This window comes from Halictus rubicundus, chromosome 2 (genome assembly GCF_050948215.1).
Source record: "Halictus rubicundus isolate RS-2024b chromosome 2, iyHalRubi1_principal, whole genome shotgun sequence".
Lineage (NCBI taxonomy): Eukaryota > Metazoa > Arthropoda > Insecta > Hymenoptera > Halictidae > Halictus > Halictus rubicundus.
The window spans coordinates 16,315,584-16,339,090 of record NC_135150.1 but is presented as its reverse complement, the minus strand read 5'-3'; the positions used below and the strand labels follow the sequence as shown (position 1 = coordinate 16,339,090).

The following is a 23,507-nucleotide window of genomic DNA, read 5'->3' as shown; positions in this document are numbered from 1 at the left end:
TTCCACAATTGCCAGGACCCGTGATTTATTCCACTTTTTCACTCGAACCCGAGAACTTTTGCAATTGAAACGCCATCTTGGACGACGAAGGAGTCCGCGGTTCGCAGAATAGTTCCCAAAATGTCGATTTCAAAGTTCCTTATTCCCCGTTCTCATCTAAATTCACTTTCGGTCTCTATATTCCTAAAAATTACCCTGCGAACATTAACTTGATACTTTTATTTTCAATTTTATTCCATTTTGCTCGATCACAGGTCCGCCATTTTGAAATCGTTCGCGCCGTTCGGAATCGATTAAACTTTCAACGAAAACAAATTTGAACGGGAATTAAAAGTCGAACAGAACGAAAACCGCAGCTGCGATATAATTTTCGTATCGTTGCGAATTCGTTGGAATTTTGGTGACTATAAAGAGATGTAAAGATATGTTCGACGTGCTTTCCTTCTGTATAACAAATGGACTGCGGATTTTAGGCGTTTGTATTGTCTGGGAAGCAAAATCTATTTACGAGAAATATTGACAATGATGAAATTTCTATTTTCTATTTTCAACGCGAGGAAATTTCCAGGGAAGGAAACTGGAGTTTTGCATAAAGATCCGCAGCCCAACGACAACCAAAAGGGATCAGAAAGAAACGTAACACTGTACACACTAGGCGTGCTTGGGTACATCGTGTCATTCTGCATGATTCGAGTCATCATCACAAGTTGACTCCCACAACGACACGCCGGTGTAGAAACAAAACCGAGGCTATTCGACATCAACACGTTCACATCGACACCATACAGAGACGATGGCATTGGATGCACAGACGGTCCATCAAATACAAAGCACTGTTATCAATTCGACAGAAAAATATAGAACGCTCGGAGTTACAAATAAATCAAATAAATATTGATCGAACAAATACGCCGGCTCACAAATCTGTTCACAGAAAGCTATTCGGTTCCAGCACACAGTTTTATTCCATTGTTATTTATTACTGGAAGAAATGACCGATCTATCTCTTTCCAGAGAAAGTATGTCAAATTAAAATCAATGTAAAACAACAGTCAGTCAGAACAAGGATAAAAATAAAAAAATTAGAAGAGTTCATAAAGTTGATTATCGTTTGACGAATATGTGAACAGATAGGTGAGTCACAGTGGATAATTTTGAAAACAATTTTGAAAGAATTATTCTGTGAATACTGTGGTCACAGGCATGGCAAAGTTTAATTTTTAAGTAGTAGTGCAACTGAGAAGGAGTAATTGTAAACGAACAAATAAATAAAAAATGTAAAACACAAATTCTTTTTCTGGTTGATCTGTTAAGATAAAGACTGAAATTTTTTGGAAAGATGAAAATACATTTTCGACATATTTATTGCACCCCTCTCGAGTTGAACTACCGGTTCAGTGACACCTTATTAAAAGAATAAAATATATACAATAAATAATATAACAAAAATGAAAAAATAGGGTAACCGCTAGACTGCGAGTATTCGTGCAAATCTAATTGTTTGCAGACAATTTTATATACATATAGAGGGCTGAATAAGGATTGATCGATTCTATTAACTGTTATGGATAAATGAGATGATAGGGGAATTGGAATGAGCGAGAGTTGATACGAATATCTGCAGTCCAGTGATCGAAAGTTTCGAATGCGGGACACGTTTCCGTCAGGCCTGACCACAGTCAGGCGTTACTACTAGTTTGCATCCAATGCGACCGCAATAGTGTTCTGGTGGTATTGCCTCTAATAGCCACGTGCGGATACCAAAAAGGGCCGTGTCGTCTCTTAGGAAGACGCGTTGGCCCTAAAATCGTGCAACGATTTCTATAGAATGTCTTTATGTGGCGGGATGGGTCAAACAACCGCGAAGCAGGTGATCCTTCCCTGAACACTGGCGGTGATTCTTTTCCCACAAAATTTAGATAAAGTTCATCAAAACTGCAAAATGCAATCAAAAATATGACACAAACGGCCGTTATACGATTCCCTATAGAAAAACGAATGAAAAATGTAGAGAAAAATTTTTCCATCCGAAACTTAGTCTTCGAGGAAGTCGCATTTGAAAATTCATGGAGCGTGCGCAGACATGTTAACCAATTCTCATTCAAATCCATCACACGCGTGTCGGATCAATTTTCCAACACGAATCCGTGTTCTTGGAAAACAAGTTTTGGGTGAAAAGATCCTGTTCTATACATTTCGTTCATTTTTACGGGAGGAATTGCTTCGCGCATAATTGTAACAAACTTTTGACTGCACTCTGTCTACAAACAATTTTTAATTCATAGGAATGAATAGAAATGACTTAGAGATACATAAGGATATTTCTCTCAAACTATAAATATTTTAGTTTCACTGTAAGATTCCTATACTTATTAATATCTTTAAGGCGAAAAAATTTATTTCTTGAACCGTCAACCCTTCAAACCCTGAATTACGTCAAATTTAATTTTGTATTGCTGATATATTTTATAACTACCGAATTGTACTTCATGAAAATGGTACTTTGACTATGGTACACGTACATAATCGAATCTACAAATCCAAAACTGAAAAGCTAAAATTGATCAGAGCGATTACTTTTTTAATCCTTCTGCATACTACCATCGAAATTATTTTTATTTAATTTAAAAAGGGTAACAATATACTAAACAGATGACCAACTTCATATTTGACAATTACTATGAAAATGCTAATTAATGGAACAAACGTCCTTACTCAAACACCGGTTACAACAAAAACCACAGAAAATCCAAATAATCCCAAAGTTACCATTTCCGTAGGGCAGAATTTACCAATTGCTTCCATGAACAAAGTACCATCAACAGACAAAGACCAACCAAAAGCCACGTCGCCTGCTACTGCATTATCTGAACCAATCCCGCCACACTTCCCGTCCACTTAAGGGTGTTCTCATGACAAATCGAATGGTACCATTATCATTCGCTGACCGGGATAGGTGGTCACCCAGCAAAACGTACACAAACTTCGCAGCTCGAAAGGTGCCGATAACAGAGAGGGGGGGGGTTCGGTGGGGTGAAGAGATAACAACGAGAGGTTGTCGAGGAAGAGGATGTTCGAGTGTACCGGGTGGTGTTATCACCGGAGACAATACAATACAGATGGAAACAAAGTGTTGGTAGATAGATCTGACGGCGAGACTTACGCTAGGTGTGGTATTGCCTTGGTTGACGACGTGCTGGGCCGGCACCTCGTCTTGGAAGTAGTCGTCGTTCTGGGTGCCGGGCACGCTCTGCGCGAAGTCCAGTAGACGGCGATTAGGGCTGTCCGGGGTGTTCGGCGGCAGCTCGTTAGGCAGATTCGGGAAGCAGGATGAGGCGCTGCGACGATGCCGCGAGACACTGTAATGCTCATAGTTACGATAACAGCCGGGCCCGGTTTGCGCTGGGGCCCGGCCGCACACGGACTCCCCCTCGGTGCTGTTACCATCCACCCCTGACATATTGTGACCTGGAAACAGTTTGCCCGTCCGGTTCTCACTTTTAGAATCGCCTGGCACCGTCAACCGTGACGCAAGGGATTCACGATGACTCGCTTCGAAGTTCCGCGCTCGATGTGTCGAACGGTGTAACTCCAATGGAGACGGAGAGAAATAGAGACAGATAGATAGACAAAGAGATAGACAGAGGAGGTAGATAGATAGAGAGATAGAGAGATAGATAGATAGATAGATAGATAGATAGATAGACAGACGCATGCAGCGATGGTTCGATGAGCGGTAGTATTGGTGACAGGGTGGCGAGAGTACGAGTAATGGGAATAGTGCCTCGGTCTGGTCCGGCGTGGTAGGCTGGTCGTTAGGGGGATGAGGAGAGAGCGGGACCATCGAGGAGACTACCAACTGGTGTCTCTCCGTGGGAGAGCATCCCCATCGCTGGCGCTGACTTTCTAAAAAGCGTTTTGACTTCGACTGCGGTGCTCGATGGGATCAGCTATCTCTGATTTAAGGGTACGCTCCACACAGTAGACCCATTATTACCAATTCATAGCAAGACTAAAGAGCTAGCGAATTTATCTCTGTACAACCTGGACCAACATTCGTGGTATCAATCAAGGGTTGGAACGAAAGTTCAAAGCGTTCTTAAATTAAAATTCAAAGATAAAATTAAGATATTTATTCATAGGTTTATTCAATGACATGATAAGTTACCTCACAAATGGCAAAGAGTAATAGAACAGAATGGAAAATATGTTATTGAATAAATCTATGAATAAATATTTTAATTTCATCTGTGAATTTTAATTTCAAAACGCTAGGAACTTCCGTTCCAACCCAATAGAATAATGCTACATCTCGAAATAGAAAATCCAGAATAACGAATTCGCAGTGGTGACTTCGTTTTCGTCAGATATAATTGAGAATCAATCCGGTACACGTGCACCTAACCTTTCACTATAGACCACTTTTAGCCAGTTAGCTGTTGCGACCTCTTTGAAAAATGTGTACCTAAAGTGCGTCACAAAAATTAAATGACGACGGGTATGCTCGTCAAACACAGAGTATGTGTGGCTGTTATAATGTGGAATTAAGTAATATGGAATATATCTTGATGTTTACAATACATCTTGATGATTGAAGTTTACGAACACCTATATTTTAGTTTTCACTAAACTTGCAATTTAAGCTGCAAATTGTAACCACTTTTCACGCATGACGAGTATACTCGTCATAGCACAAAATGTTGCCATTTCTTCGTGACGAGTATACTCGTCGAAAACAGCTAACTGGTTAAAACATTGATTATGAGAAGTGGGGGTTTATATTTTGCAGTGGTTTTTCTAGTTATTATTTTGCAGTGATTTTTCTACTTACTATTTTACAGTCTGGTTTAATTGTTAAACAAAGTTGAAGATTGACAGCAAACTGTGACAGCAAACCTCACATGGTATCACGGCATAGTAATAGTGTGCATAGTGAAATTTATAATGCTAATCAGCAGTTAAGTGCACATTTCAGATTGATTTTTAATTGCACTTCTCTCGAAGACGTCATGCAATTTTGTTATTCTTAATTTTCTGTTGAGCTGCATCATCCCAACCTTATTTATGCCACCAATTTTGTCCCTGATTGTACAGAACATGATTCAACATTGTATACTAATTTGTACTGCATATTGTATTTAATGCTGCTTATTACAGATGACGGTGACTGTGGAAAGACAATGTCGAAAATTAGAATTGTCTAACATTGAAAAACAAAACGGGATTCTTAAAATGTACAAGAATGTTCAAGGGGCCATCTAAATGCATGTTTTATTAATTTGTTTGTAGTTTGTAGAAAAATTGTGACCTTAAATGATCCTATGAACAATCTTCTACACTTCGAACATCCTTTCGTTTTTTAATTTTGGACAATGAGAAGTTATTCCTTTTCGCAGTCTTTTTATCAACAACTGAGTCAACGCTATCTACAATAGGCACCGTTGAACACAACATTCGATAAAAATTATTTTACAATATTGAATCACGCTCGAGTAAATAGAAAAAAAGGATGTTAGCTCTACGTCATTTAATTTTCCTGTAACAAATTTCTAAAAATGATCTACTGTTTGATTCGGTGAGTGGCTTTTATCGAATGGAGCACATGCAAGACCCAGAAGTGAGGCAATTTGAGAACAAATCTCCTCTAGTTTTTTTTTTTTGTTTTAGTGCGAGAAAATAGTGGAGCAGTGATTTTCATTGATTGATCACGGTGCGTGATAAGCATTGACTAATCGACTGGGTCAAGTTTCTGCAGCGGACTAGCGAAACTACGATTTCTCTTATCCAGGCGTAATACTACAGCTCTTAGGATGATCCGGATTTATCGTGACTGATCTACAGCCCCTTTCTGAGGCCAATGATCAATATTCTGGGAGACAATTATTCGGGCAATTATTATCTAAAATTCTTGAATCAAGAAACTGGTACGTGATTAGATCGTGTTCCGTGTAAATTGTGTATTTTATATGTTTCCCTTCAAAATACCATTTAAATGCAAATTGTCCCGAATAATGCACGCGGTTTAACGCGAGAGAGTTACCAAACCCAACACGGTAGATGAAATTATGTCTAAGAATGAAGGGAATTAAGCGTGACTTTAGCCGTTAGCATTTTATGAGCTATTAAACAGTGGCCTCTAAAATGGAGAACTAGCGCTGCGCGAGTATTCCAATCTGCCAAGTGCATGTTAGAGAGTCAGCTGCTTTCTGGGAAGCTTTCTTTATCAGATTCGGATGGAATTTTCAAGTGTCAAGGCATAGATTTGTCCGCGGACAAACTGTATCGAGTTTCTCTCTTGCAAGCTCTTTCGATTTCGGAAAAATGGAAAAACAAACTTTCTCGAAGCAAAGCAAAAATTTGCTACAGTAATCGCTTACTATAGCCGTCCTGCAGTTCGACAATCAATAAACGATAACCTTACCAAGCACAGTCAAGATTTCCAGTTGCAATTAATGAGAAATAGCATTGTAGCAAAATTGTAAATGAGATTTTAGTAATTGTTATACATACATCTATCGATTCTATAAATAAACACATAATTTGATGTAAAACCTTAATTTCGATATATAATTTCGATTAATAAGTTTTCTCTTCCATTTTGTGAAACATAAAAGTCCATTGTAAAGGGAACCCCAATTCAATTTGTACGCGTCTATGCAATAACGAGAAAAAATTTCAACGAAATCTGAGACGCCAGTTGAGCAAGGTCTCCTCGTGAAACGCAAATTATAAATTCTAATTAACTGGTCTACCGAGCGTTCGCAAACGAAAGAGCACCAGCTTAAGGTCTGGTTAGGAACTGCGAGTCTAAGCAAACGGCCTAAATGCTTTTCCAGAAGAATGATTAATTAAACTGCGGATCTTACACATGTACGGTTGCTCCGCGGATGTGATCGTGAATGTTTATGCCGATTCAAACAGGTTTTACACGGCTGGATCAAAGGCGAATTGAATTCAATCGAAAAGATAAAATGGGTAGAAGATTCTTAAAAATTGTGTTTGATTATGCTTCGGACGTTTCATACGTAAATGCATAAAATCCGCAGTCTTCTCGACACACAATGCGCTGGTACAATGAGCGATAAATTAGAAATTCGATGCTGCCGCGACATTTGCATATGCCCGCTCGAACAAACAATAAAAAAAAAAATAAAACATTCTCACGCGTCGATCGTTAATTTTCTAAACGCGAGAAGGATGCTGTGGAAGCAGACAATACCAATTCCATACAATATTCATACTAAACCGGTGCTCTAATTAAGAATCAAATCGAGAACAGACACATAAACGCGAGGCGCGCTCGGAATGAAAAGATACCCGGCAAACAATGGACTACAGATTTTATGCATTTGTAGCAACAACGAACACGCAAAACATCGACCAGAAACTGTAGATCTTTCTCAAACTTAAATAAATCCTTTCGTAGTTGGATCTTTCTGTAAAATGATCTACCGAACTTTGAATTTGCATAAACATTTACAGTTCAGATCGTCGAGAAAGAAACGTTCGAATCGAAGAGAATTCATTGCAGCAAGATAACACCTAAATTTTATTATCACTCTCTCTTTATTATAATCATTCTCGTGTCTCTTTATCATGATCACTCATGATTTTCTTTATCATGATTATCATGATCACAACTGTTTGAGCACAGTTTACAGAATATTCACGGAAAATATTTCGTTTTATCTTGCAAGTGGAAATCGAGTTTGCGGAAAGTTTTTCCAAATTAATTGACTCTGATAAATATAGAATTTTTCTCCCCTGGAGTATTTTTTTTTTCTCGCGGAGCTAATTACACGCGAAGGCATTTCCTCGCCGCAATTAATTCGCTTTTGACCTCCGACGTTCGTTTCTCAGCGATCAAAAAGCCGTTCCGAACCCGCCTCGCTAATCGAACACGAATTTTCGGAATTCGTCAAGGCTGTCGTGCACCACGCCGGACTTCGGCGTCCATTTTGTCGAGTTCGCACGCGTGTCGATAAGTTTATCAGCCGTGACGCAGGAGATTTTCGAATTTCAGCGAATAGGAATCGATTGTGCTGAGTGTGCTGGGTGTTAACGCATTAACGGCCGCCATTTTCGTTCGCCGGATCGGTGGCCTATCGCCAGCAAGTTTCGCGGAAGCTAGTAAAACCGTCCTTTAACAATGCAACAAAGTCATAAAATTGTCTGTTCCATAAATTTGTCTACGCCCGGCTTTGAGGAGATCGAGCGTGCCCCAGTTTTCGGATAAATACGCAAAACTTTTCGTATATGCACTTACTCCGCGAAATTCACAGCGTGTCCGCACAAGGATGCAGAAATCACGATTTATCGACTCCGGCAATGGTTCACTGTCGAAACTTTTTGACCCGGATAATTTTTGAAATCTTGCAAACAGCCTGTATTTATTTTGCTCTTGCTTTCTGTTGTCTGAGGATTTTTCTGAAATTATTTTAAAGAAGAAGTTAGTAGAAACGAAGTTTTCTTAATAGAAATCGATTTTCGGTGGAATATTTGTTTATACTTCCTCAAATAAATTTGCGAATGGTTATGCATTTTTGTTTTTATCCTTCCCCGTTGCTTTTTGTTGTGATTAATCTCTCGAAATAATTTTCCGTGGAGAAATCATTTTCGGGGAGGTCACGCACACGTGACGGCGGCCGTTAACGCGTCAAGACTGTTACATGCTCGACCGACGAAATTTGAATGAAAGCGAGGACGAATGAAAGTCAGTCCGGCGTGGTAGGCTGCTGCTGCTTTTCTCTCAGGCTCTACTAACTGTCAGTACGTAGCAGTAAGCGAGCGTATACTGATCGCATGAACTGGTTACCATCCACGTCGGACATACATCTGTGCTTGCAAGACAATAAAGCGTAGGTCACATGTTTCTTGGAACGTTACCCCAAAGTTTTCAAACCTCGACAACGCACTTCAATATTTCATACACTTACGTTCTACTATGAAAATATATCTTTCATTATTCCCACTGAGAGTCTATTAATGTGAAAGCATATATTCTTCAAATTCGAAATTAAACTGTAAGTAGAATAAAAAGAAATCTTATTTGAAAACTTTGATTAAATTTTTCCACCGAAAGAAAAAACATAAAGCTGCTGTGTCTTTTATTTCTTTAAACTCTAAGTGCGTGTATGATCTCAATGGTTTCAGCATTAGTAAATACAGTGTTTACTCGATTTTTTTCCAAAACATGGGTCTAGCCAGGGACATAGATCGGTCAGGAGATACTATTCCTTGATCCACGCGGCCTTCTTCTCGAGCTCCTTGGCCCGTCACGGACATACCCCGTGGCAGGGATAGTTCTAGGACTTTTATCGGCTAGGCATTTGGGACATATATAGAGTAAACACTGTATATAGATCGTCAACAGCGGAATCTAACGAGAATGGATTTATGATGATTCTAGTGACTGTTAATTCCATATTTTCGAAAATGTGACGTACGCAATGTTGTTTGACGGTTGGAGACATACGTATATTTATACAGGGTGTTCAAAAAGTGATGAAGTTCTTTGAAGGCTCATAGATTTCTCCGAGAAGAGTAGAAAATGCTTAACAGTCTCGCAACGGAGCTGAGTTGACCCGAGTTTGACTTGCCTCGAACAAAAATATTGAAGCATGTCATTTTGTGTATTTATAGATTGTACTGCATAGAAAAACGTCCAAAATAATTGCCGCGAAAGTATTACACGACGGAAATAAGAAGACAGCACTGCAGATATTTGGACTACGGTCAGCCTAACTGAGCTCCGTTCTGCTTTGCTGTCCAACGGTTGACCCTCGAAAAGACAGACGTTCTCGACCACTAGATCCATTCTGACTCATCAACTTTTCTAGATGTATTTGCCAACGCACTTCTCGGAGACGTAACGCAAACAACTGGCAACTCGAGACTACTTCCCGGTCGAATTATCAAAAAACACGAGTTTCCCGTGATTCTCCAGAAAAAGAACTGGACGAGGATGTACGACGAGGAAAGTCGTGATGCTTTACCGTGAAACAAATTTTTCAATTTAAAAGAATTTTCTATTTAATAGCCTTTCTAGTTATAATGCACGAAATATGCAAAATTAGGTATTTCCTTCGATCTGGCCGGGAAGTACACTCGAGCAAAGTACTCTGATGGAAATGGAAATTGGAGGATGATGCTTCTGGAAACCTGCGTCAAAATGGACCCAGGTACCATCGTACGAGGATCAATCAACGTACATTACTGGCCGTAAGTTTGGAATCACTCTGCGAGTTAATGGAAGTGGAGGTGTGCTTGTTGAGTCAATAAACGTAACGCCTACGGGCGGCGACTAAGTAGCCTTTTAAAATTGGTAATTAATGGCTACGAATTTCTCAATTGAAATGACGACGATCGCAATCGCTGTGCAGAATCGTAATCGAATTGTTTCTTTGATTATAAAATGTAGGGCTGATCGAAATTGAACGCTTCAACCATTTCATTTTTGTCACTTATTAATGTAACTTATTATTTTAATTTTCATCGCTTGTACTTCGGTGTACGACAGATATTTATGGCGAAAATTTGTAGCCCGTAATCTTGGCTAAAGTAAACTGTGTACGAACTACTTCGTTAATTGCGTAAACATATCAATGTAAGAGTAGTGCAATAAATATTTCCAGTACTATACGTCGACCAAGCATTTCATAGACTTCTCAGTGAGAAAGCAGATATAAACCCGCAAAGTTTACGAGCAGAGTTATCCAAGTGTTACGAGACGACCTTTTAATAAGTTTTTGGAAGATTGGCAGTCAACGAACCGAGCACGTTCGTATAGGTCACGCCGAACTGAGTCGCGGCAGTTAATAATTTACGAAACAGGAATATTCCTGGCTCCGTCGTAACAAAATTTACGACGGAACTTTTAATTGGGAATCCAATGAACCGACTATACTTCTTTATCAACGTTCTAACTCGTTTGGTAACGTCAGCTGATTTTCTTTAAATGATACCATCAACTTTTCCTGACATTTACCACAATACTTTTTCTCAGCGTTCAGATCCAAAAAAAAAGATAAAAAATTCAATACAACAGTCAAAATCTTAACAAAAAGTTCGCGCAGCACTTGAGCAACGTGTTATATCCTTTTCTTAACCCCTCGCCTTGCAATGTTCATGTACTACATTTCATAAATAATGGCTGTTATTGATTTTCATTCAAGCCCAAAATAAAGTAGTACAGGCAGGACCAAAAAGTATTCTCGTTCTTTTAATATTCTTCGTAAAAGTTTAAACGAACAATACGCGGTTTAATTAATTTTAACTAGTCTCGGCGAGTTAACTCGTCTTCCTCGATTAATTTTTTAGCCACTATACCTGAACTTTCGGTTTATATTAAACCACCCTTCTGGGATGATACTTGTAGTTTTATATCTGTTACACAAGTGACTTTAATCAACTTTCATTGCTCTTCTTATTCACAAACTTGATAAAAAATACTGACCAATTATACTCACAGACAGGAGTTTTTTTAAATAGTGTCACTTTAGCAGTGGGATCGTAAAATATAGTCAAAAATCTGTAACTTCGCTGGTTTTGCGAAATCGGTTAATGTACAAAAGAGATTAATAGGTGTTGTAAGTTACAAAAAACTTTGAATTCAGAATGTCCGATTTGTCATTTTTAGTCATTTGCCATAGGCGTATCCTACATCTACGGATCGATGAAGATCCGTAAAAAAGATTTGCCGCAAAATTGTCCTTGACCTTGAATTTCAGGGTCAAATTTCTTTTTATTTCATTGTATTTTACTCTTCATAACAATAAACAAAGATTTGACCGTGAAATTTAAACTCAAGGACAATTTTGCGGCAACTTTTTTTTACAGATCTTCATCGATTCGAAGATGAGCCCATGGCAGCCAAGACCGAACATTTCTTTACAGCCTGTACATAATACCCTCAGATCTACAAAAGACATCGTGTAAATTTTCATTACAGGCACAGATAAAAAAGTTCCAAATTATGAGCATTACTTTTTTCTCCGCAATTCCGACCAGTAGCAGTTTAAGCAAGATATTATTAACACATTACCTAGTAAACTAATCCGCCCAACAAAAAAATCCTTATAATAAACCCTTCTATTTCCTTCCTCTAATACTTCTCAAAAAAATCGCAATTCGTTTGGTCCAGTTTTCAAAAAGTTATTCATCTTCAAAAGATGTACGAATACTTGGTACACCCGCCAAGACTCCGTAATTCACGATAAGGTAGAGTGACCACGTTACCGACAAAAATAGGCGAAAAATGGTTTTACGTGCCTCAACTTTTCGTCCTTATATGAGAATATTTTTCGCTGGGAAAGGGCTCATTCGAAAGAGCAAGGTTCAATCTAGCGCGCGCTGGTCGTGAGCTGACGAGATTATGCTGATATTTGGTAATGTAAGCGTTAGAAGTAGGCTAAAAATTGACGATGCGCGTGCCGTAGAATCGAAGCATTTTTCTGCCATTGGATGAGTTTTCCGGATGAAATCGAGAGCAGCGCTCCCTAGAAAATATCTCCAGCTACAAATTGAGCTATATTTTGTCTTGATTCTCCGCGAAATAAAGCGAAAAACTTGAAGCACGTTTCTGGCGTCAGAATTCATGATATCGATAATACAGAGCAAAAAATGTGACAAATTTAGTCACAGACTTGAGATCCGTCGGATCAAGATCAAGACGGATCTTAAGTCAGTGGCTGAAGGCTGTGAACGTAAATTATACAGCAGTTACCGACCTGCTGACTCTGCAAAAGTCACGTGACTACCCTTGGCCCTTGAATCGTCGGTTAAATCTAAACCGTCTAACAAACCAGGAAAAAAAAGAACAAGACAAAATCCCCGGAGCTCTCGAAGGAGCGCACAAAATTCCCGTTTGGGGGTTGAAGTAGCTCTCTGATGATGGTAATTCTGGAGGAGATGGCAAGGCGAGGGGTTGAACACCCCGCGTATCGTGATCCGCGCCGTAGCGATTGGGGTGGAAATTAGTTTTCTTGGGTGGAACCTTGGCACAGAACGGGGTGTTGTTTAATCCCGGCCTAAGTGTGCCGGTTAGGTTCCACGCACGGATCGTTAGTCCCGATAGTTCGAGGAGTGTGCTCGGTCTGTCCGGCGTGGTAGGTCGTTCCGTTTGTTCGTTTATTCGTTCGTTCGTTCGTTCGTCCGTTCGTCCGTTCGTTCTTGTTCGTTCGTTTGGCGGAACTGAGGAAGCAGCGGGAGAAAACGAGGCACCGCAACGACGCCACGAGGGACCGTAATGCTCATAGCTAGGATAACAGCCTGACCTGGTCTGGGCAGGGCTGCGTCCGTACACGGATTCCCCCTCCTTGCTGTTACCATCCACGCCGGACATATCGTGACCTGAAAACAGGCTCGGTATCCATTGTGTTTTTTCGCTTCTTCCTTCATGTTTTTCTTTCTTTCTTTCTCTTTCACTTTATATCCTTTTGCTTTTTCCTCTTAGTTTCTACTTTTTCTTTTCTTTTCTTTTCTTTCTTTTTCATCGTCATCCGTTACACGCCACCAATTCATCAACCTTGACGCAGGATTCAGCGGGATTACGATTAAGAAGAACGAACGGATCCAGATCACACGAACACTGGACACATATACGGATGGTGTACTGCCAGCGATGAGCGTGATCAACCGGGATTGCGTTTAATGGTGAAGCACACAGAGTGGCGGGTCTGTGGGAAAGCTCCGTTTCGTTTTGCTTTTGTTTCTCTGTTTAGAAATCGATTTCTCCGATAAAATAATCTGTATCGTTCAGAGTTGAAACAAATGGCTCGACTGTATGATTTTTAGACAGAGTATCCCGAAAATTTTGTACTTCCTTGAAAGGTATTCCTGAGATCATACGGAGTAACTTTCTCCTTTGCGAAAATGTTCTCCGCGGCTTTGTTTAGAAGTTATTAACGGAAAACACGGACCAATCAGAGCGCGGCTATGGAAGAGGGATCCCGGCTCGGCGACTGAGCGTGGCGTTGGCATTGGCTCAGGCCGAAGCCGCCTCCTGTATCCGCGCTCTGATTGGTCTATGCTTTTCGCTGATAACTCCTTAACAAAGCCGCGGAGAACATTTTCGCAAAGGGAAAAGTTACGTCAAATGACCTCAGGAATTACCCATTTCAAAGAATTGCAACATTTTCGGGACACCCTGTATGTTCTATATGGCCCGATATCCTCGAGATTGAAGAAGAGTCTCGACTGTCTCGTTTCCATAATCGTATCGTTTAGGATCGATATCCTTCAGGATGAGAAGACTATACACATCAAAATACTATACAAAATGGGGGGAGGCGGTGATCCTAGTACAACCGGGCGAGTCTAAATAAAAAGAATAAGAACAAAATTTGGTACAGTATTTATTCTACTGCTATTAGAGAGAAATCGGCCGACGCATGACCAACCAATTCTACTTCCCGCATAGTATACTAAAACATGCGAACCCGATTGGTCTTTAAACTCGATTTTTTGGGAACGTTTCAAAAATGTTTTTCTGACTGGGTTTTAAGATTCAGGGTCGATGTCCTCGGGGCTGAAAGAGACGTGTCTCGACCGTTGACATGATCGTGAGACTGGATTTTACTTTGATATTTTTGGAGGAGCTCGTTCAATCTACAGGTGCTTTGCGGAGGAAGCTTTTGCAACGGTGCTTATCAGGAGCTATCACAGATACGGAACAGTTGCATCGCGAGCTTACCTAACAGCGAGCGAGCAATCCCCATCGAGAGCTTCGAAAGAGTACGCGGAGAATGAAAATAGGTCCGCAGTTGACTATGCAATGGCTGTGTAAAAAATCCAATATCTCTGGCGGTCTTTTAGATTGCTCGGAGAAATAGTTGCGAGTTAAAGTTAAGTGAAAATTGGGTACGTGAGATGTTTCGGAAGTTTGTGTACCGTGGAGAACTATAAAAACTCGCGACACTTCGAACGAAACAAACGGGAAATTGAATAACTAATAGAAACCTCGAGCGCGCGATGAGTTGACGAAATACTGGACGGTAGTAAAATTATTTTTCTAGTAATTTGAAAAGAATTGATTAGAAGTAACGAGAATTTTATGAGAGATTTATGAGAAATTTATTTAACTTTGAGTTTTTGTATTTTCTATTTACTTCTCGGCAGAGATTGGAACAATTTTGTGCATCAATGGTTGTAGTAATAATTATCGATCGCATTTCTTACTTGATCGTTTAGACCGCTGTCCGACGATTAATTCCTCTTCATTGACAGAGTGCACTTGCAACACTGTATACTACGCGAGTAACCAGTTGGCGAGCTGCCAACGGTTTGTGTAACGCTTTCAAAACGAATACGGCAACTGCTTGTGAATGTCAAAGATGGCTCGTGAAATTTCGATCTAACGAGCTGTGTCTCGAAAATACACGCCCACGCGTTCGAGGCTTCCAATAATAACTGGAATTATGAAATAACCGCCTATCACGCGGACCTGGCGCTCCTGAATTATCAACAGTTCTTTGAGGAAACGTTAAAATAACAAACGACCCCCGAACTTGTTGGTGCTCTATAAAGCAACAGCACGCGTTACCTCTACAAGCTTTTTTGTATTTGTAGTCTTTCTCCTATCGCCCGCCATTTTTAAAGAGGAAAATAGGAAATCCATTTGCTTAATCGTTAACTCATTATTTGCGCATGAGTATCCGTGTTATTTCGTGAATTCGCATTTTGTCGGAATGTTTATCGTTGCGAAAATTCATTCTTCTTCGGGAAGAAGAAATACATCGCCGAGCAATGATTTTCATGAATGAAAAAGCGAGTAGCAAAAATGACAGAACTTTCCCACATACCCGGTGAGACGGCAAGTTAAAGAGTGATGTTAACAACTCGGTTGCGCAACGATCGTTTCAATGCTGTTTCTCACTGGGACTCGTGTGTGTACATATGAATATGTGCAGTTGCAGTTGCAGTTGCATTAATGAGAAAGTCGATTAGAGAGAGTGAGACGGTGTTTGTGTGCGTGGCCCCACGTACTACCTTGCCCCTGCGCCAGAACTGATAAATTTATCACTCTTGCGTCAGGGTTGATAAATTGTTAACCTTCGTCACGACGAAAATTAATAACATTTCTTTTCTCTTTCCGTTCCAGAAATTGCTCAGACACAGGTGTTAGTCAATTTATGAATGGAAACACATGATTAGAAAATGTCGGTGAACGATGGACGGAACCTCGCTCGTCCCTGGAATTCCAATTGCGATAAGTATCAATCTAGTATCACGCTAATTGGATCATTGTTTACACGGAAACTAGCGGAGATATCGATCAAATTCTTCAATTTGCTCCTATTAACGGAGACCCTGAGATTTATATTCGATTCTTGCAAGCTTGCGATACTATCGATATTTATACGTGACGTTAAACAGCAAAAATATTAAGGTGTTTCCTTAATATTCATTTGCAGGTTACATTTCGTACACTCTAAAGGATGCTCTTTAGAGTTAAACTGAAATTTGTTTCCGAGTTAAACAATTCACTTTATGTGGAACACTATGCGGAAGCAAGAATTCCAGTGGAAGAAGGAAATTCCTGTATAATGAAGACCGTAACGTGCAGTATGCGACACAGAATCTGACTCATTCCGCTCTCCGACCCAGCACGTTTATACCAAATAATGAAACTATCGAAGTACGAACAAAAATATTTAAAAACAAACTAATTTTAAATGCGTTTCAGCTACTCGTCTAGAAGCTTGTGCTGAGAAAGAGAAATGGAAGGAGTCGCTGAAAACCGATCCCGTGTCACGCACCGCGTATACAGAGTGTCCCAAATCACCCGACCATCGGGAATATTTTTAATTATCGTGATCGATAAAATATTCCGCGCACAACCCTATTTTCTTAGACCTCGAGATCTTCGATGTCGAACCACCGCAGGTTCAAATGTTTTATAGATACTTTATCGATCGTGAAATTTCGTTCCTGATGGTATTAATTTTTCTTCATTAAACGTCTCTCCGGAGCATAATTGAATGGTCGATGTTGATTGGCGCACTCTGCATAGGATGAAGAAGAAACACTAAATCTAAAAATCTTAAAGAAGTTCAAGGTATACACGGTACTCGCGTAATTACTGGCCGGCTTTCTTTCCGTAAATGGTGGGAAAAAATCGAGAAAGAATTTTTAATCATTTTTGAAAAAGTAAACCGGGTTTTATAAGATGTTTTCAGAAATATTTGTTTGTTTTCAGATTTTATCAACTTGGAAAAAATCTTGGTAGAAGCTCTCTTATATACCACTGAGAAACTGTAACATTTAAAAAATAATCGTGCTATAGAAATAATTACGTAAAAAATATTTTGAAGACGTGACTCTTAGCTGGACCTGGGAGTCTTGCGCGACTTTAAATTAGAGAAGCAAATGTCTCAAAATTTAACAAACAATGTTGTTTTAACGTCTCGAAGTGGAGGTATTCAATGATATTTCAGAACGTTGAATATTGAAGAAAAAAGTTAGTCTAACGATTCGATTACTTCCATATACAGTTTTCCCTCCGTAGCGTCAGGTATAAGCGACGCCTCCAGCGTTACGTTTTCCCCCCGCTACTGAGTGGCGCGCCAACCGCGAATCAGCGACGAGGTAGCAGCGAATCCCCGGCCAGCGAGGGCGGAGTCGAGGTTCCCCCACTGCTGAACGCGTCGCGCGACGCTACGGAGCAATGTTACCAGACGATGCGTATTCCCCGCTAAATGCTTCCCCCTGTACCACTATACGTGGCTCGATTCTCCTCTAAGGACTCTCTGCACGAGGACGTGACGTCACATTATTCAATATAGTGGAGAGGTGAGAAACCTTCCCCTCCCGCTTTACCAATTCCCCCACCAAGGAAATTAGCCCCCACTCTGAAAGCCTCCCCTCACCATTTCCTCACCAAAGAAATTAGTTACTCTATGCACCTTTCTTTGACAGCTACAGTGAGGAGTAAAACTGAATCCACACTTGAATCAGCATAACTTTTTTAAAATTAGATCAAATGACTTGAGTGTTTTTGAGAAGTTAGAAGGATGAGTTTATTAGACGAGGTGTAAAAAATTAAAAAAACAAATTTGAATTGGTCGGAATCGCGAAAGAAACAATAAAAGTTCATTTTACACCTCTTTATCTGAGCCAGTGTTAAAAATTTTAAAAATGTGTTTTTTTCGCTCGGGTAAATTATATCCATGCTGAAAATTTCACCGACATTGGTTAATTCGTTTACGAGTTATAAACGATTAAAAGTGAGAAAAATTGCCATTTTTTACGATGTTCGGCTTATAATCCCACTTTTAATCGTTTATAACTCGTAAACGAATGATCCAAAATTTGTGGAACTTTTGAGTGAATAAAACACACGTTTTAAATTTTCAATACAGGCTCAGATAAAAAAGTTGGAAAAATCAATTTATTTCTTTCGCGATTCCGACTAATTCAAATTTTTTCTCAAAAATTGTTTCCGCCTCGTCTAATAAACCATCCTTCTAACTTCTCAATAACATTCAAGTCATTTGATCTAATTTGAAAAAAGTTATGTTGTTTCGAACAGTGTGGACTCAGTTTTGCTCTCCAGTGTAAGTGGGAGGGATCAGCAGACAGAAGAAGCGCGATCGAAAAGATCGATGTGGAGGGGATCGCTCCCCTACATCGCTGCAGAGCTAGGTAGTGGGGGCATGGGCCGCTAGTTTGTCGCTTCCGGTGTAGAGAGTCGCTAGAGGGGGAAGCGGGAAGACATTTTTCAGTTAACTCTGCTACGGTGAAAAAGGAGTACGGACCGTTTACGAGAAGAAGGTCCAGCGGTGAATTACGCGAGCATCCTGTAGATGACGGAACGATGGCGTAAAAGACAGACCCGATTGATTGTTAAAGTGTAAGCTCGAGTCGCAGCCGTGTATTCCCGAATGACAAGACAAGATGGGGGTCTGACACGCGGGAATGTAAACGACCGGGGTTGTTATCATCCTGCCTTGTGGTCCGTCGCTTACCAGTGTCGACGATGACGTCGATGAGGTCCATGCTCTTCGCGAAGGCGTCCCTCAGATTGATGTGATGGAAGGACACGATGCTGCCCTCCCGTTTGGCCCTCTCGAGCGCCTCCCGCCTCTTGAGGGCCTTCTCCCGTCTCATCTGGTTCTTGTAGAACTCGGCGAAGTTGTTTACGATAATGGGAATGGGCAACGCGATTACCAGGACACCACATATACAACACACACTGCCGATCACCTTGCCGAGCGGGGTCGTGGGGTAGATGTCGCCGTATCCGACGGTAGTCATCGTGATGCCCGCCCACCAGAACGTCTCTGGAATGCTTACGAATTTGGTCCCGGGCTCCTCCTTCTCGGCGAAATAGGCGAGGCTCGAGAATATGAGGACGCCCATCGCCAGGAAGAGCATCAGCAGGCCCAGCTCCTTGTACGAGTTACGTAGCGTGAAGCCGAGGCTCTGCAGCCCGGTCGAGTGGCGGGCCAGTTTCAGAATCCTCAGGATCCGCATTATACGAAAGATTTGCACTACCCTGCGCACGTCCTGGAACTGGTCGGTCGCGTTCTTGTTCGTCTCGACCAGGAACAGAGATACGTAGTACGGCAGTATCGCCAGCAGATCGATCACGTTTAGACCGCCCTTGAAGAACTTCCACTTGTCCGGCGAGGCACTGAACCTAAGCGCGTACTCGAGGGTGAACCATGTGATGCACACGGCCTCCACGATGGCGAAATGCGGATTGTCTTGAAAGTTCCCCTTCTCATCATTCACTTGCATACTAGGAATGGTGTTGAGAGTTAGTGCGATCGTCGAAAGCACAATAAAGAGTATTGATATCACAGCTATCACCTGGAAAAGCGACGGGTCAACCGGTCAAACGGAGTCATCGCTCGTTTGCGGAACCGCCTGAAACGGCGGTTCGTCTTACGATTCTCTCTCTCTCTCTCTCTCTCTCTCTCTCTCTCTCTCTCTCTCTCTCTCACTCTCTCATTCTCCCTCTCTCTCTCTCCCTCTCTTTCGCTCTCCGTCTAACGATCTCTGTCACGAAATCGTCGCGTCACCCTAGTCCTCGCGCTGTTACGCTATTTCGCGTAGCAATCAATCATCACCGGGGGTCTGAAACTGGCGCGTGGGCGGAAAAGCGAATTGCTTCGACGGCCGTACTACTGAGAACAGAAGGACGATCGATAACGGATCCCGATGCGGAGACGAAGAACATCCTCCAACGATGAATTTTGTATTCCCCCTGTATCGACGACGACACACAGTTCTCCGAAAGACAACCGAGTCCTGCGAGGATAGCCCGCGCTCGTTCCTGACCTTCAACCTGGACGACTCTCTCCAACAACAAGAAAAAAGCCTCGAGCACGAGTCCCTGTTCGAACGAAAACAACTATCATTCGGCTCACGCTGGCCTAAGCAACAACGGCTACCACAACAGAGTAAATAACCAGAAGCTCTCACTTGCACGGAAGCGTTCAAAACACTATAATAATATTGAAACAAAAACGTTATACACCAAAATACAACAAATACTTCACCGACAAAACCAGTAGTAGAAGCGTACGGTAGTCATTATTACTGTTTTTTTTTTTTTTTGTTTTTACAGAGTACGGAAACAATGTAAACAGGAAGCAAGCAACAACTCTGCGTACGTAAAGAAGCTTGTGACAGCTCGAACGGCAACGACGGTGGAGAACAATGCGATTGTCGAGGGGCCTTCTGAGACACGGGACGGGTCCCGACGGTGTCCAACGATGGGCCTTTCTCGGGCCTCGGGTCGACGAGACAAACGCGACCAACGAAACACATAACCTCCCAGCGACGTGAACACCTTTCGTAACGACGTCGAAAAAGAAAAATGAAAACTAAGGAAAGCGTGGAGCAGATATTGCGGACTGCTATAACGTTCTAGAGCACTTTCCGCGAGACTGAAAGCCCGTGACGAACTCAGAGTCGCTGAAAACTGCCATAGAATCGTATAGGACGCACAGAGATTCGCACCAAGGGGTATCTTCGTCGTTTGATGGCAGTCTGCCCGACGTCGCTCGACTCATTTACAAGTTTGTATACCTGGCGGAAGAAACGCGTACAGCGACCCGGCTCGGGATGCGATCTAGGGATCATGTTGTTTGCCGAACGTGGGCTCGGTCAGTGTCTCTCATCGGGCCGTCGAACCGGCTGTAAACCCGTTGGAGTACCGAGACTTGCGCCTGTACCTCCGCCGCGTTGTCGAAGCGAATCAAACAATTCAAATTCTTCTAACATCGTGGGTCCAACATTTTTATATTTTGTTCAGATTGAAGCCTAGAGTCTGCGTAAGAAATTATCTTGTTAAAAAATTACGAGATTCTAAAGGAAGACGTTAAACAAATGCATGTACGAATTTTTTTTACTTGTTTCTTGATTCAGTGCTATTGTTGTCGTCTAGGTGTTAGAAGGGAACTGTAGGAAAATCGAAGAGTTCAGAAGGTGGGGCTTCATAAATATTGAATTTAGAGGTACTTTGCAATATATGGTTTTCTTCCATTTATAATCAATTTAATAATCTGGAATATGTCTTGTGTGAAAATTGTTTCTATTTATAACTTTCTTTCTATTTAAACGTTCAAATAATTAGTGTATATCAACAAGCTCTTCATATCTCGAATTTAAGCTCCCACTAAAACAATTTACTGAATCGGTGCTACTAATATATTTAAAGGTATTGAAACAAAATTCCTATCGTGTCCAATTACTTGCAGCAACACATTTACTATTATTTTAAACCTTTAGTACAACTAGTTTGACTAACATTATATTCTCTGCGTTCAAAAATCAGCTTAAGGGATTTAAAAAATGTTGACACGGAGAGTTCGTTCCCCAAAATCCTGAAAGAAGCCCGAGGGATTGAAAAGATGCCATTGCAGAGAATTTGTTCCTCAAAGTGTCCAAAGAAAAGCCGCAAAAAGGAAGTTCATTCCGACTAGAGGAATTGGGGTCCCTAGGATTCTACAATGGTCGCCGTGTTTCTTCCGCCAAGTACACATTGTTCGGCAAGCGTATTAACACATACTGTTACGTCCCTTCAAAACCCCGCTCCCTTTTTATCCACCCTCGAGCAAACCTACGACGCCCAACAGCTCGTAGACCCTGTACCCTGGCAGGCTGGTTGCAATCGCTACAAAGCGAAATCAATTCGTCGCTTTCGAGATAGTTAGCAAAAAACCTTTCTTTAACAGAAAGAAACAGGCGCTCGCATCGCGTGGTTGGAGTGCGGGTATTATAATTATAACGGAGACCGTAGACTCGGAAGCCAAACGGCGGCAGCGTCGGTGGCGGCCATCTTGGAGATCGATTTTCCGAGACGTTCGATTAATTAGCTTCCCACTGATTTCCGTGGAGATTCGATAGCTCGGCTTCCGAGTGCGTCGGGTCCCGATTGCGACTTTACAAGCGATAGGTGGAGAAGGTAACAGGTAGACAAAATGGCGGCCGTCACGCCCGCAGTCTTCATGCAACGAACTGCTGGTGCGCTCTGCCGCGAGTATACTACCGGTGGTTTCTTTGTCAGTGGAGAATGTGGCTGTACATGATCTAGACTGTCCCACCAATTATCGTCCGAATGACAACATCACATCGAGTGACCAACATAGATTTACAAAAATTGTTCGATGCCGAAGAAACGCATGCGTGCATCTGCAGGCCAAGATACAGTGCAGGTGATGAACTTAATTTTCTTTTGAATTTTCAGAGTCTTTGAAGATGAAGATCGTGTTATTAACACTGTTCCTGGAATCGAACAATTTTTTATTTTAGCTCGGTACTCGGCATGGTGTAGACGCTCATGGTTGCGAGCAGTTGGTGGAACACCCTAATAGGTAAAATTGTAAACTGGTATCGGTTACTTGCGTCGGCGCAAGCTTGTGCAGGACGGGGTTTCTCGTTGCAGAAAGCAGTGTAATGCGGCGTTTCAGTGGGAGCAATTAGTTCTGTCAGGTGGAGGAAAAAAAGGAGGTCCTGTCTCGGGGTGGATCAGAAGGATAGTGGCTATAGTAAATTGCGGGGTAAGCGAAGTCTGGGAGAGATTAGGGGGAATCAGCGGGTGAAGCCATCTTTGCGCACTCTCATAGTCGGATAGAGATTGTACCATACGAAATTATTCACACGCTTCGCTTATTCTCGCAATAGTGTGCCTGATTCGTTCAACAGCGGCAGAAATCGACAATACTGGGGACAGAAGTTACAGGGTTATTTGATTTTAATTCATCACTAGAATTAATTCAGTGCGGAAAAGCGAATTCTTTATGATCAATACTCGTGTAGATTTCCATTTTGTTCGAGACAGTGCAAACTTTGATGGCCGCGAAGTTCATACGACGTTGTCTTAAATCATTTCTAATTTTGTATCGAGGACGCGATACAGCGTAGTATAACAGTGGTCAAGTAAAAATTGATAAAGTTATTACGACATTCTGGTGAATTATTCGATATTCGCAACTTAATGCGGCTTGAATGAAATTCCGACGTTGCCATCGTTCATTTTCCACTTCCCACTTACGGTT

The 23,507-nt window shown here is 41.4% G+C and overlaps 2 protein-coding genes and 1 long non-coding RNA gene across 5 annotated transcripts in view; 1 reads left to right on the top strand and 2 right to left on the bottom strand.

The window, feature by feature from the left end:
* Positions 1–23,507, bottom strand: part of Shab (Shaker cognate b) — a 73,451-nt gene that overhangs the window by 39,169 nt on the left and 10,775 nt on the right. For both annotated transcript variants that reach the window (XM_076805637.1, XM_076805638.1), the window contains exons 2-3: positions 18,966–19,812; positions 3,164–3,468 (exon numbers count right to left, since the gene is read on the bottom strand). In XM_076805637.1, the coding sequence (XP_076661752.1) occupies positions 3,164–3,468; positions 18,966–19,812 (1,152 nt within the window). The remainder of the gene's footprint in view (positions 1–3,163; positions 3,469–18,965; positions 19,813–23,507) is intronic.
* Positions 3,475–7,420, top strand: LOC143365461 (uncharacterized). 2 transcript variants are annotated; one of them, XR_013084546.1, is made up of 3 exons: positions 3,475–3,649; positions 3,690–3,967; positions 5,668–7,420. It is a non-coding gene; the product is annotated as an uncharacterized LOC143365461 (long non-coding RNA). The 2 variants fall into 2 exon arrangements; XR_013084547.1 differs by lacking the exon at positions 5,668–7,420 and adding an exon at positions 5,158–5,274.
* LOC143365459 (uncharacterized) lies at positions 9,458–11,657 on the bottom strand. Its single transcript, XM_076805643.1, has 2 exons — positions 11,395–11,657; positions 9,458–11,302 (listed from the first exon to the last, which is right to left on the bottom strand). The coding sequence occupies exon 2, from the start codon at positions 9,815–9,817 to the stop codon at positions 9,482–9,484; it is 336 nt and encodes a 111-aa protein (XP_076661758.1). The 5' UTR covers positions 9,818–11,302; positions 11,395–11,657; the 3' UTR covers positions 9,458–9,481.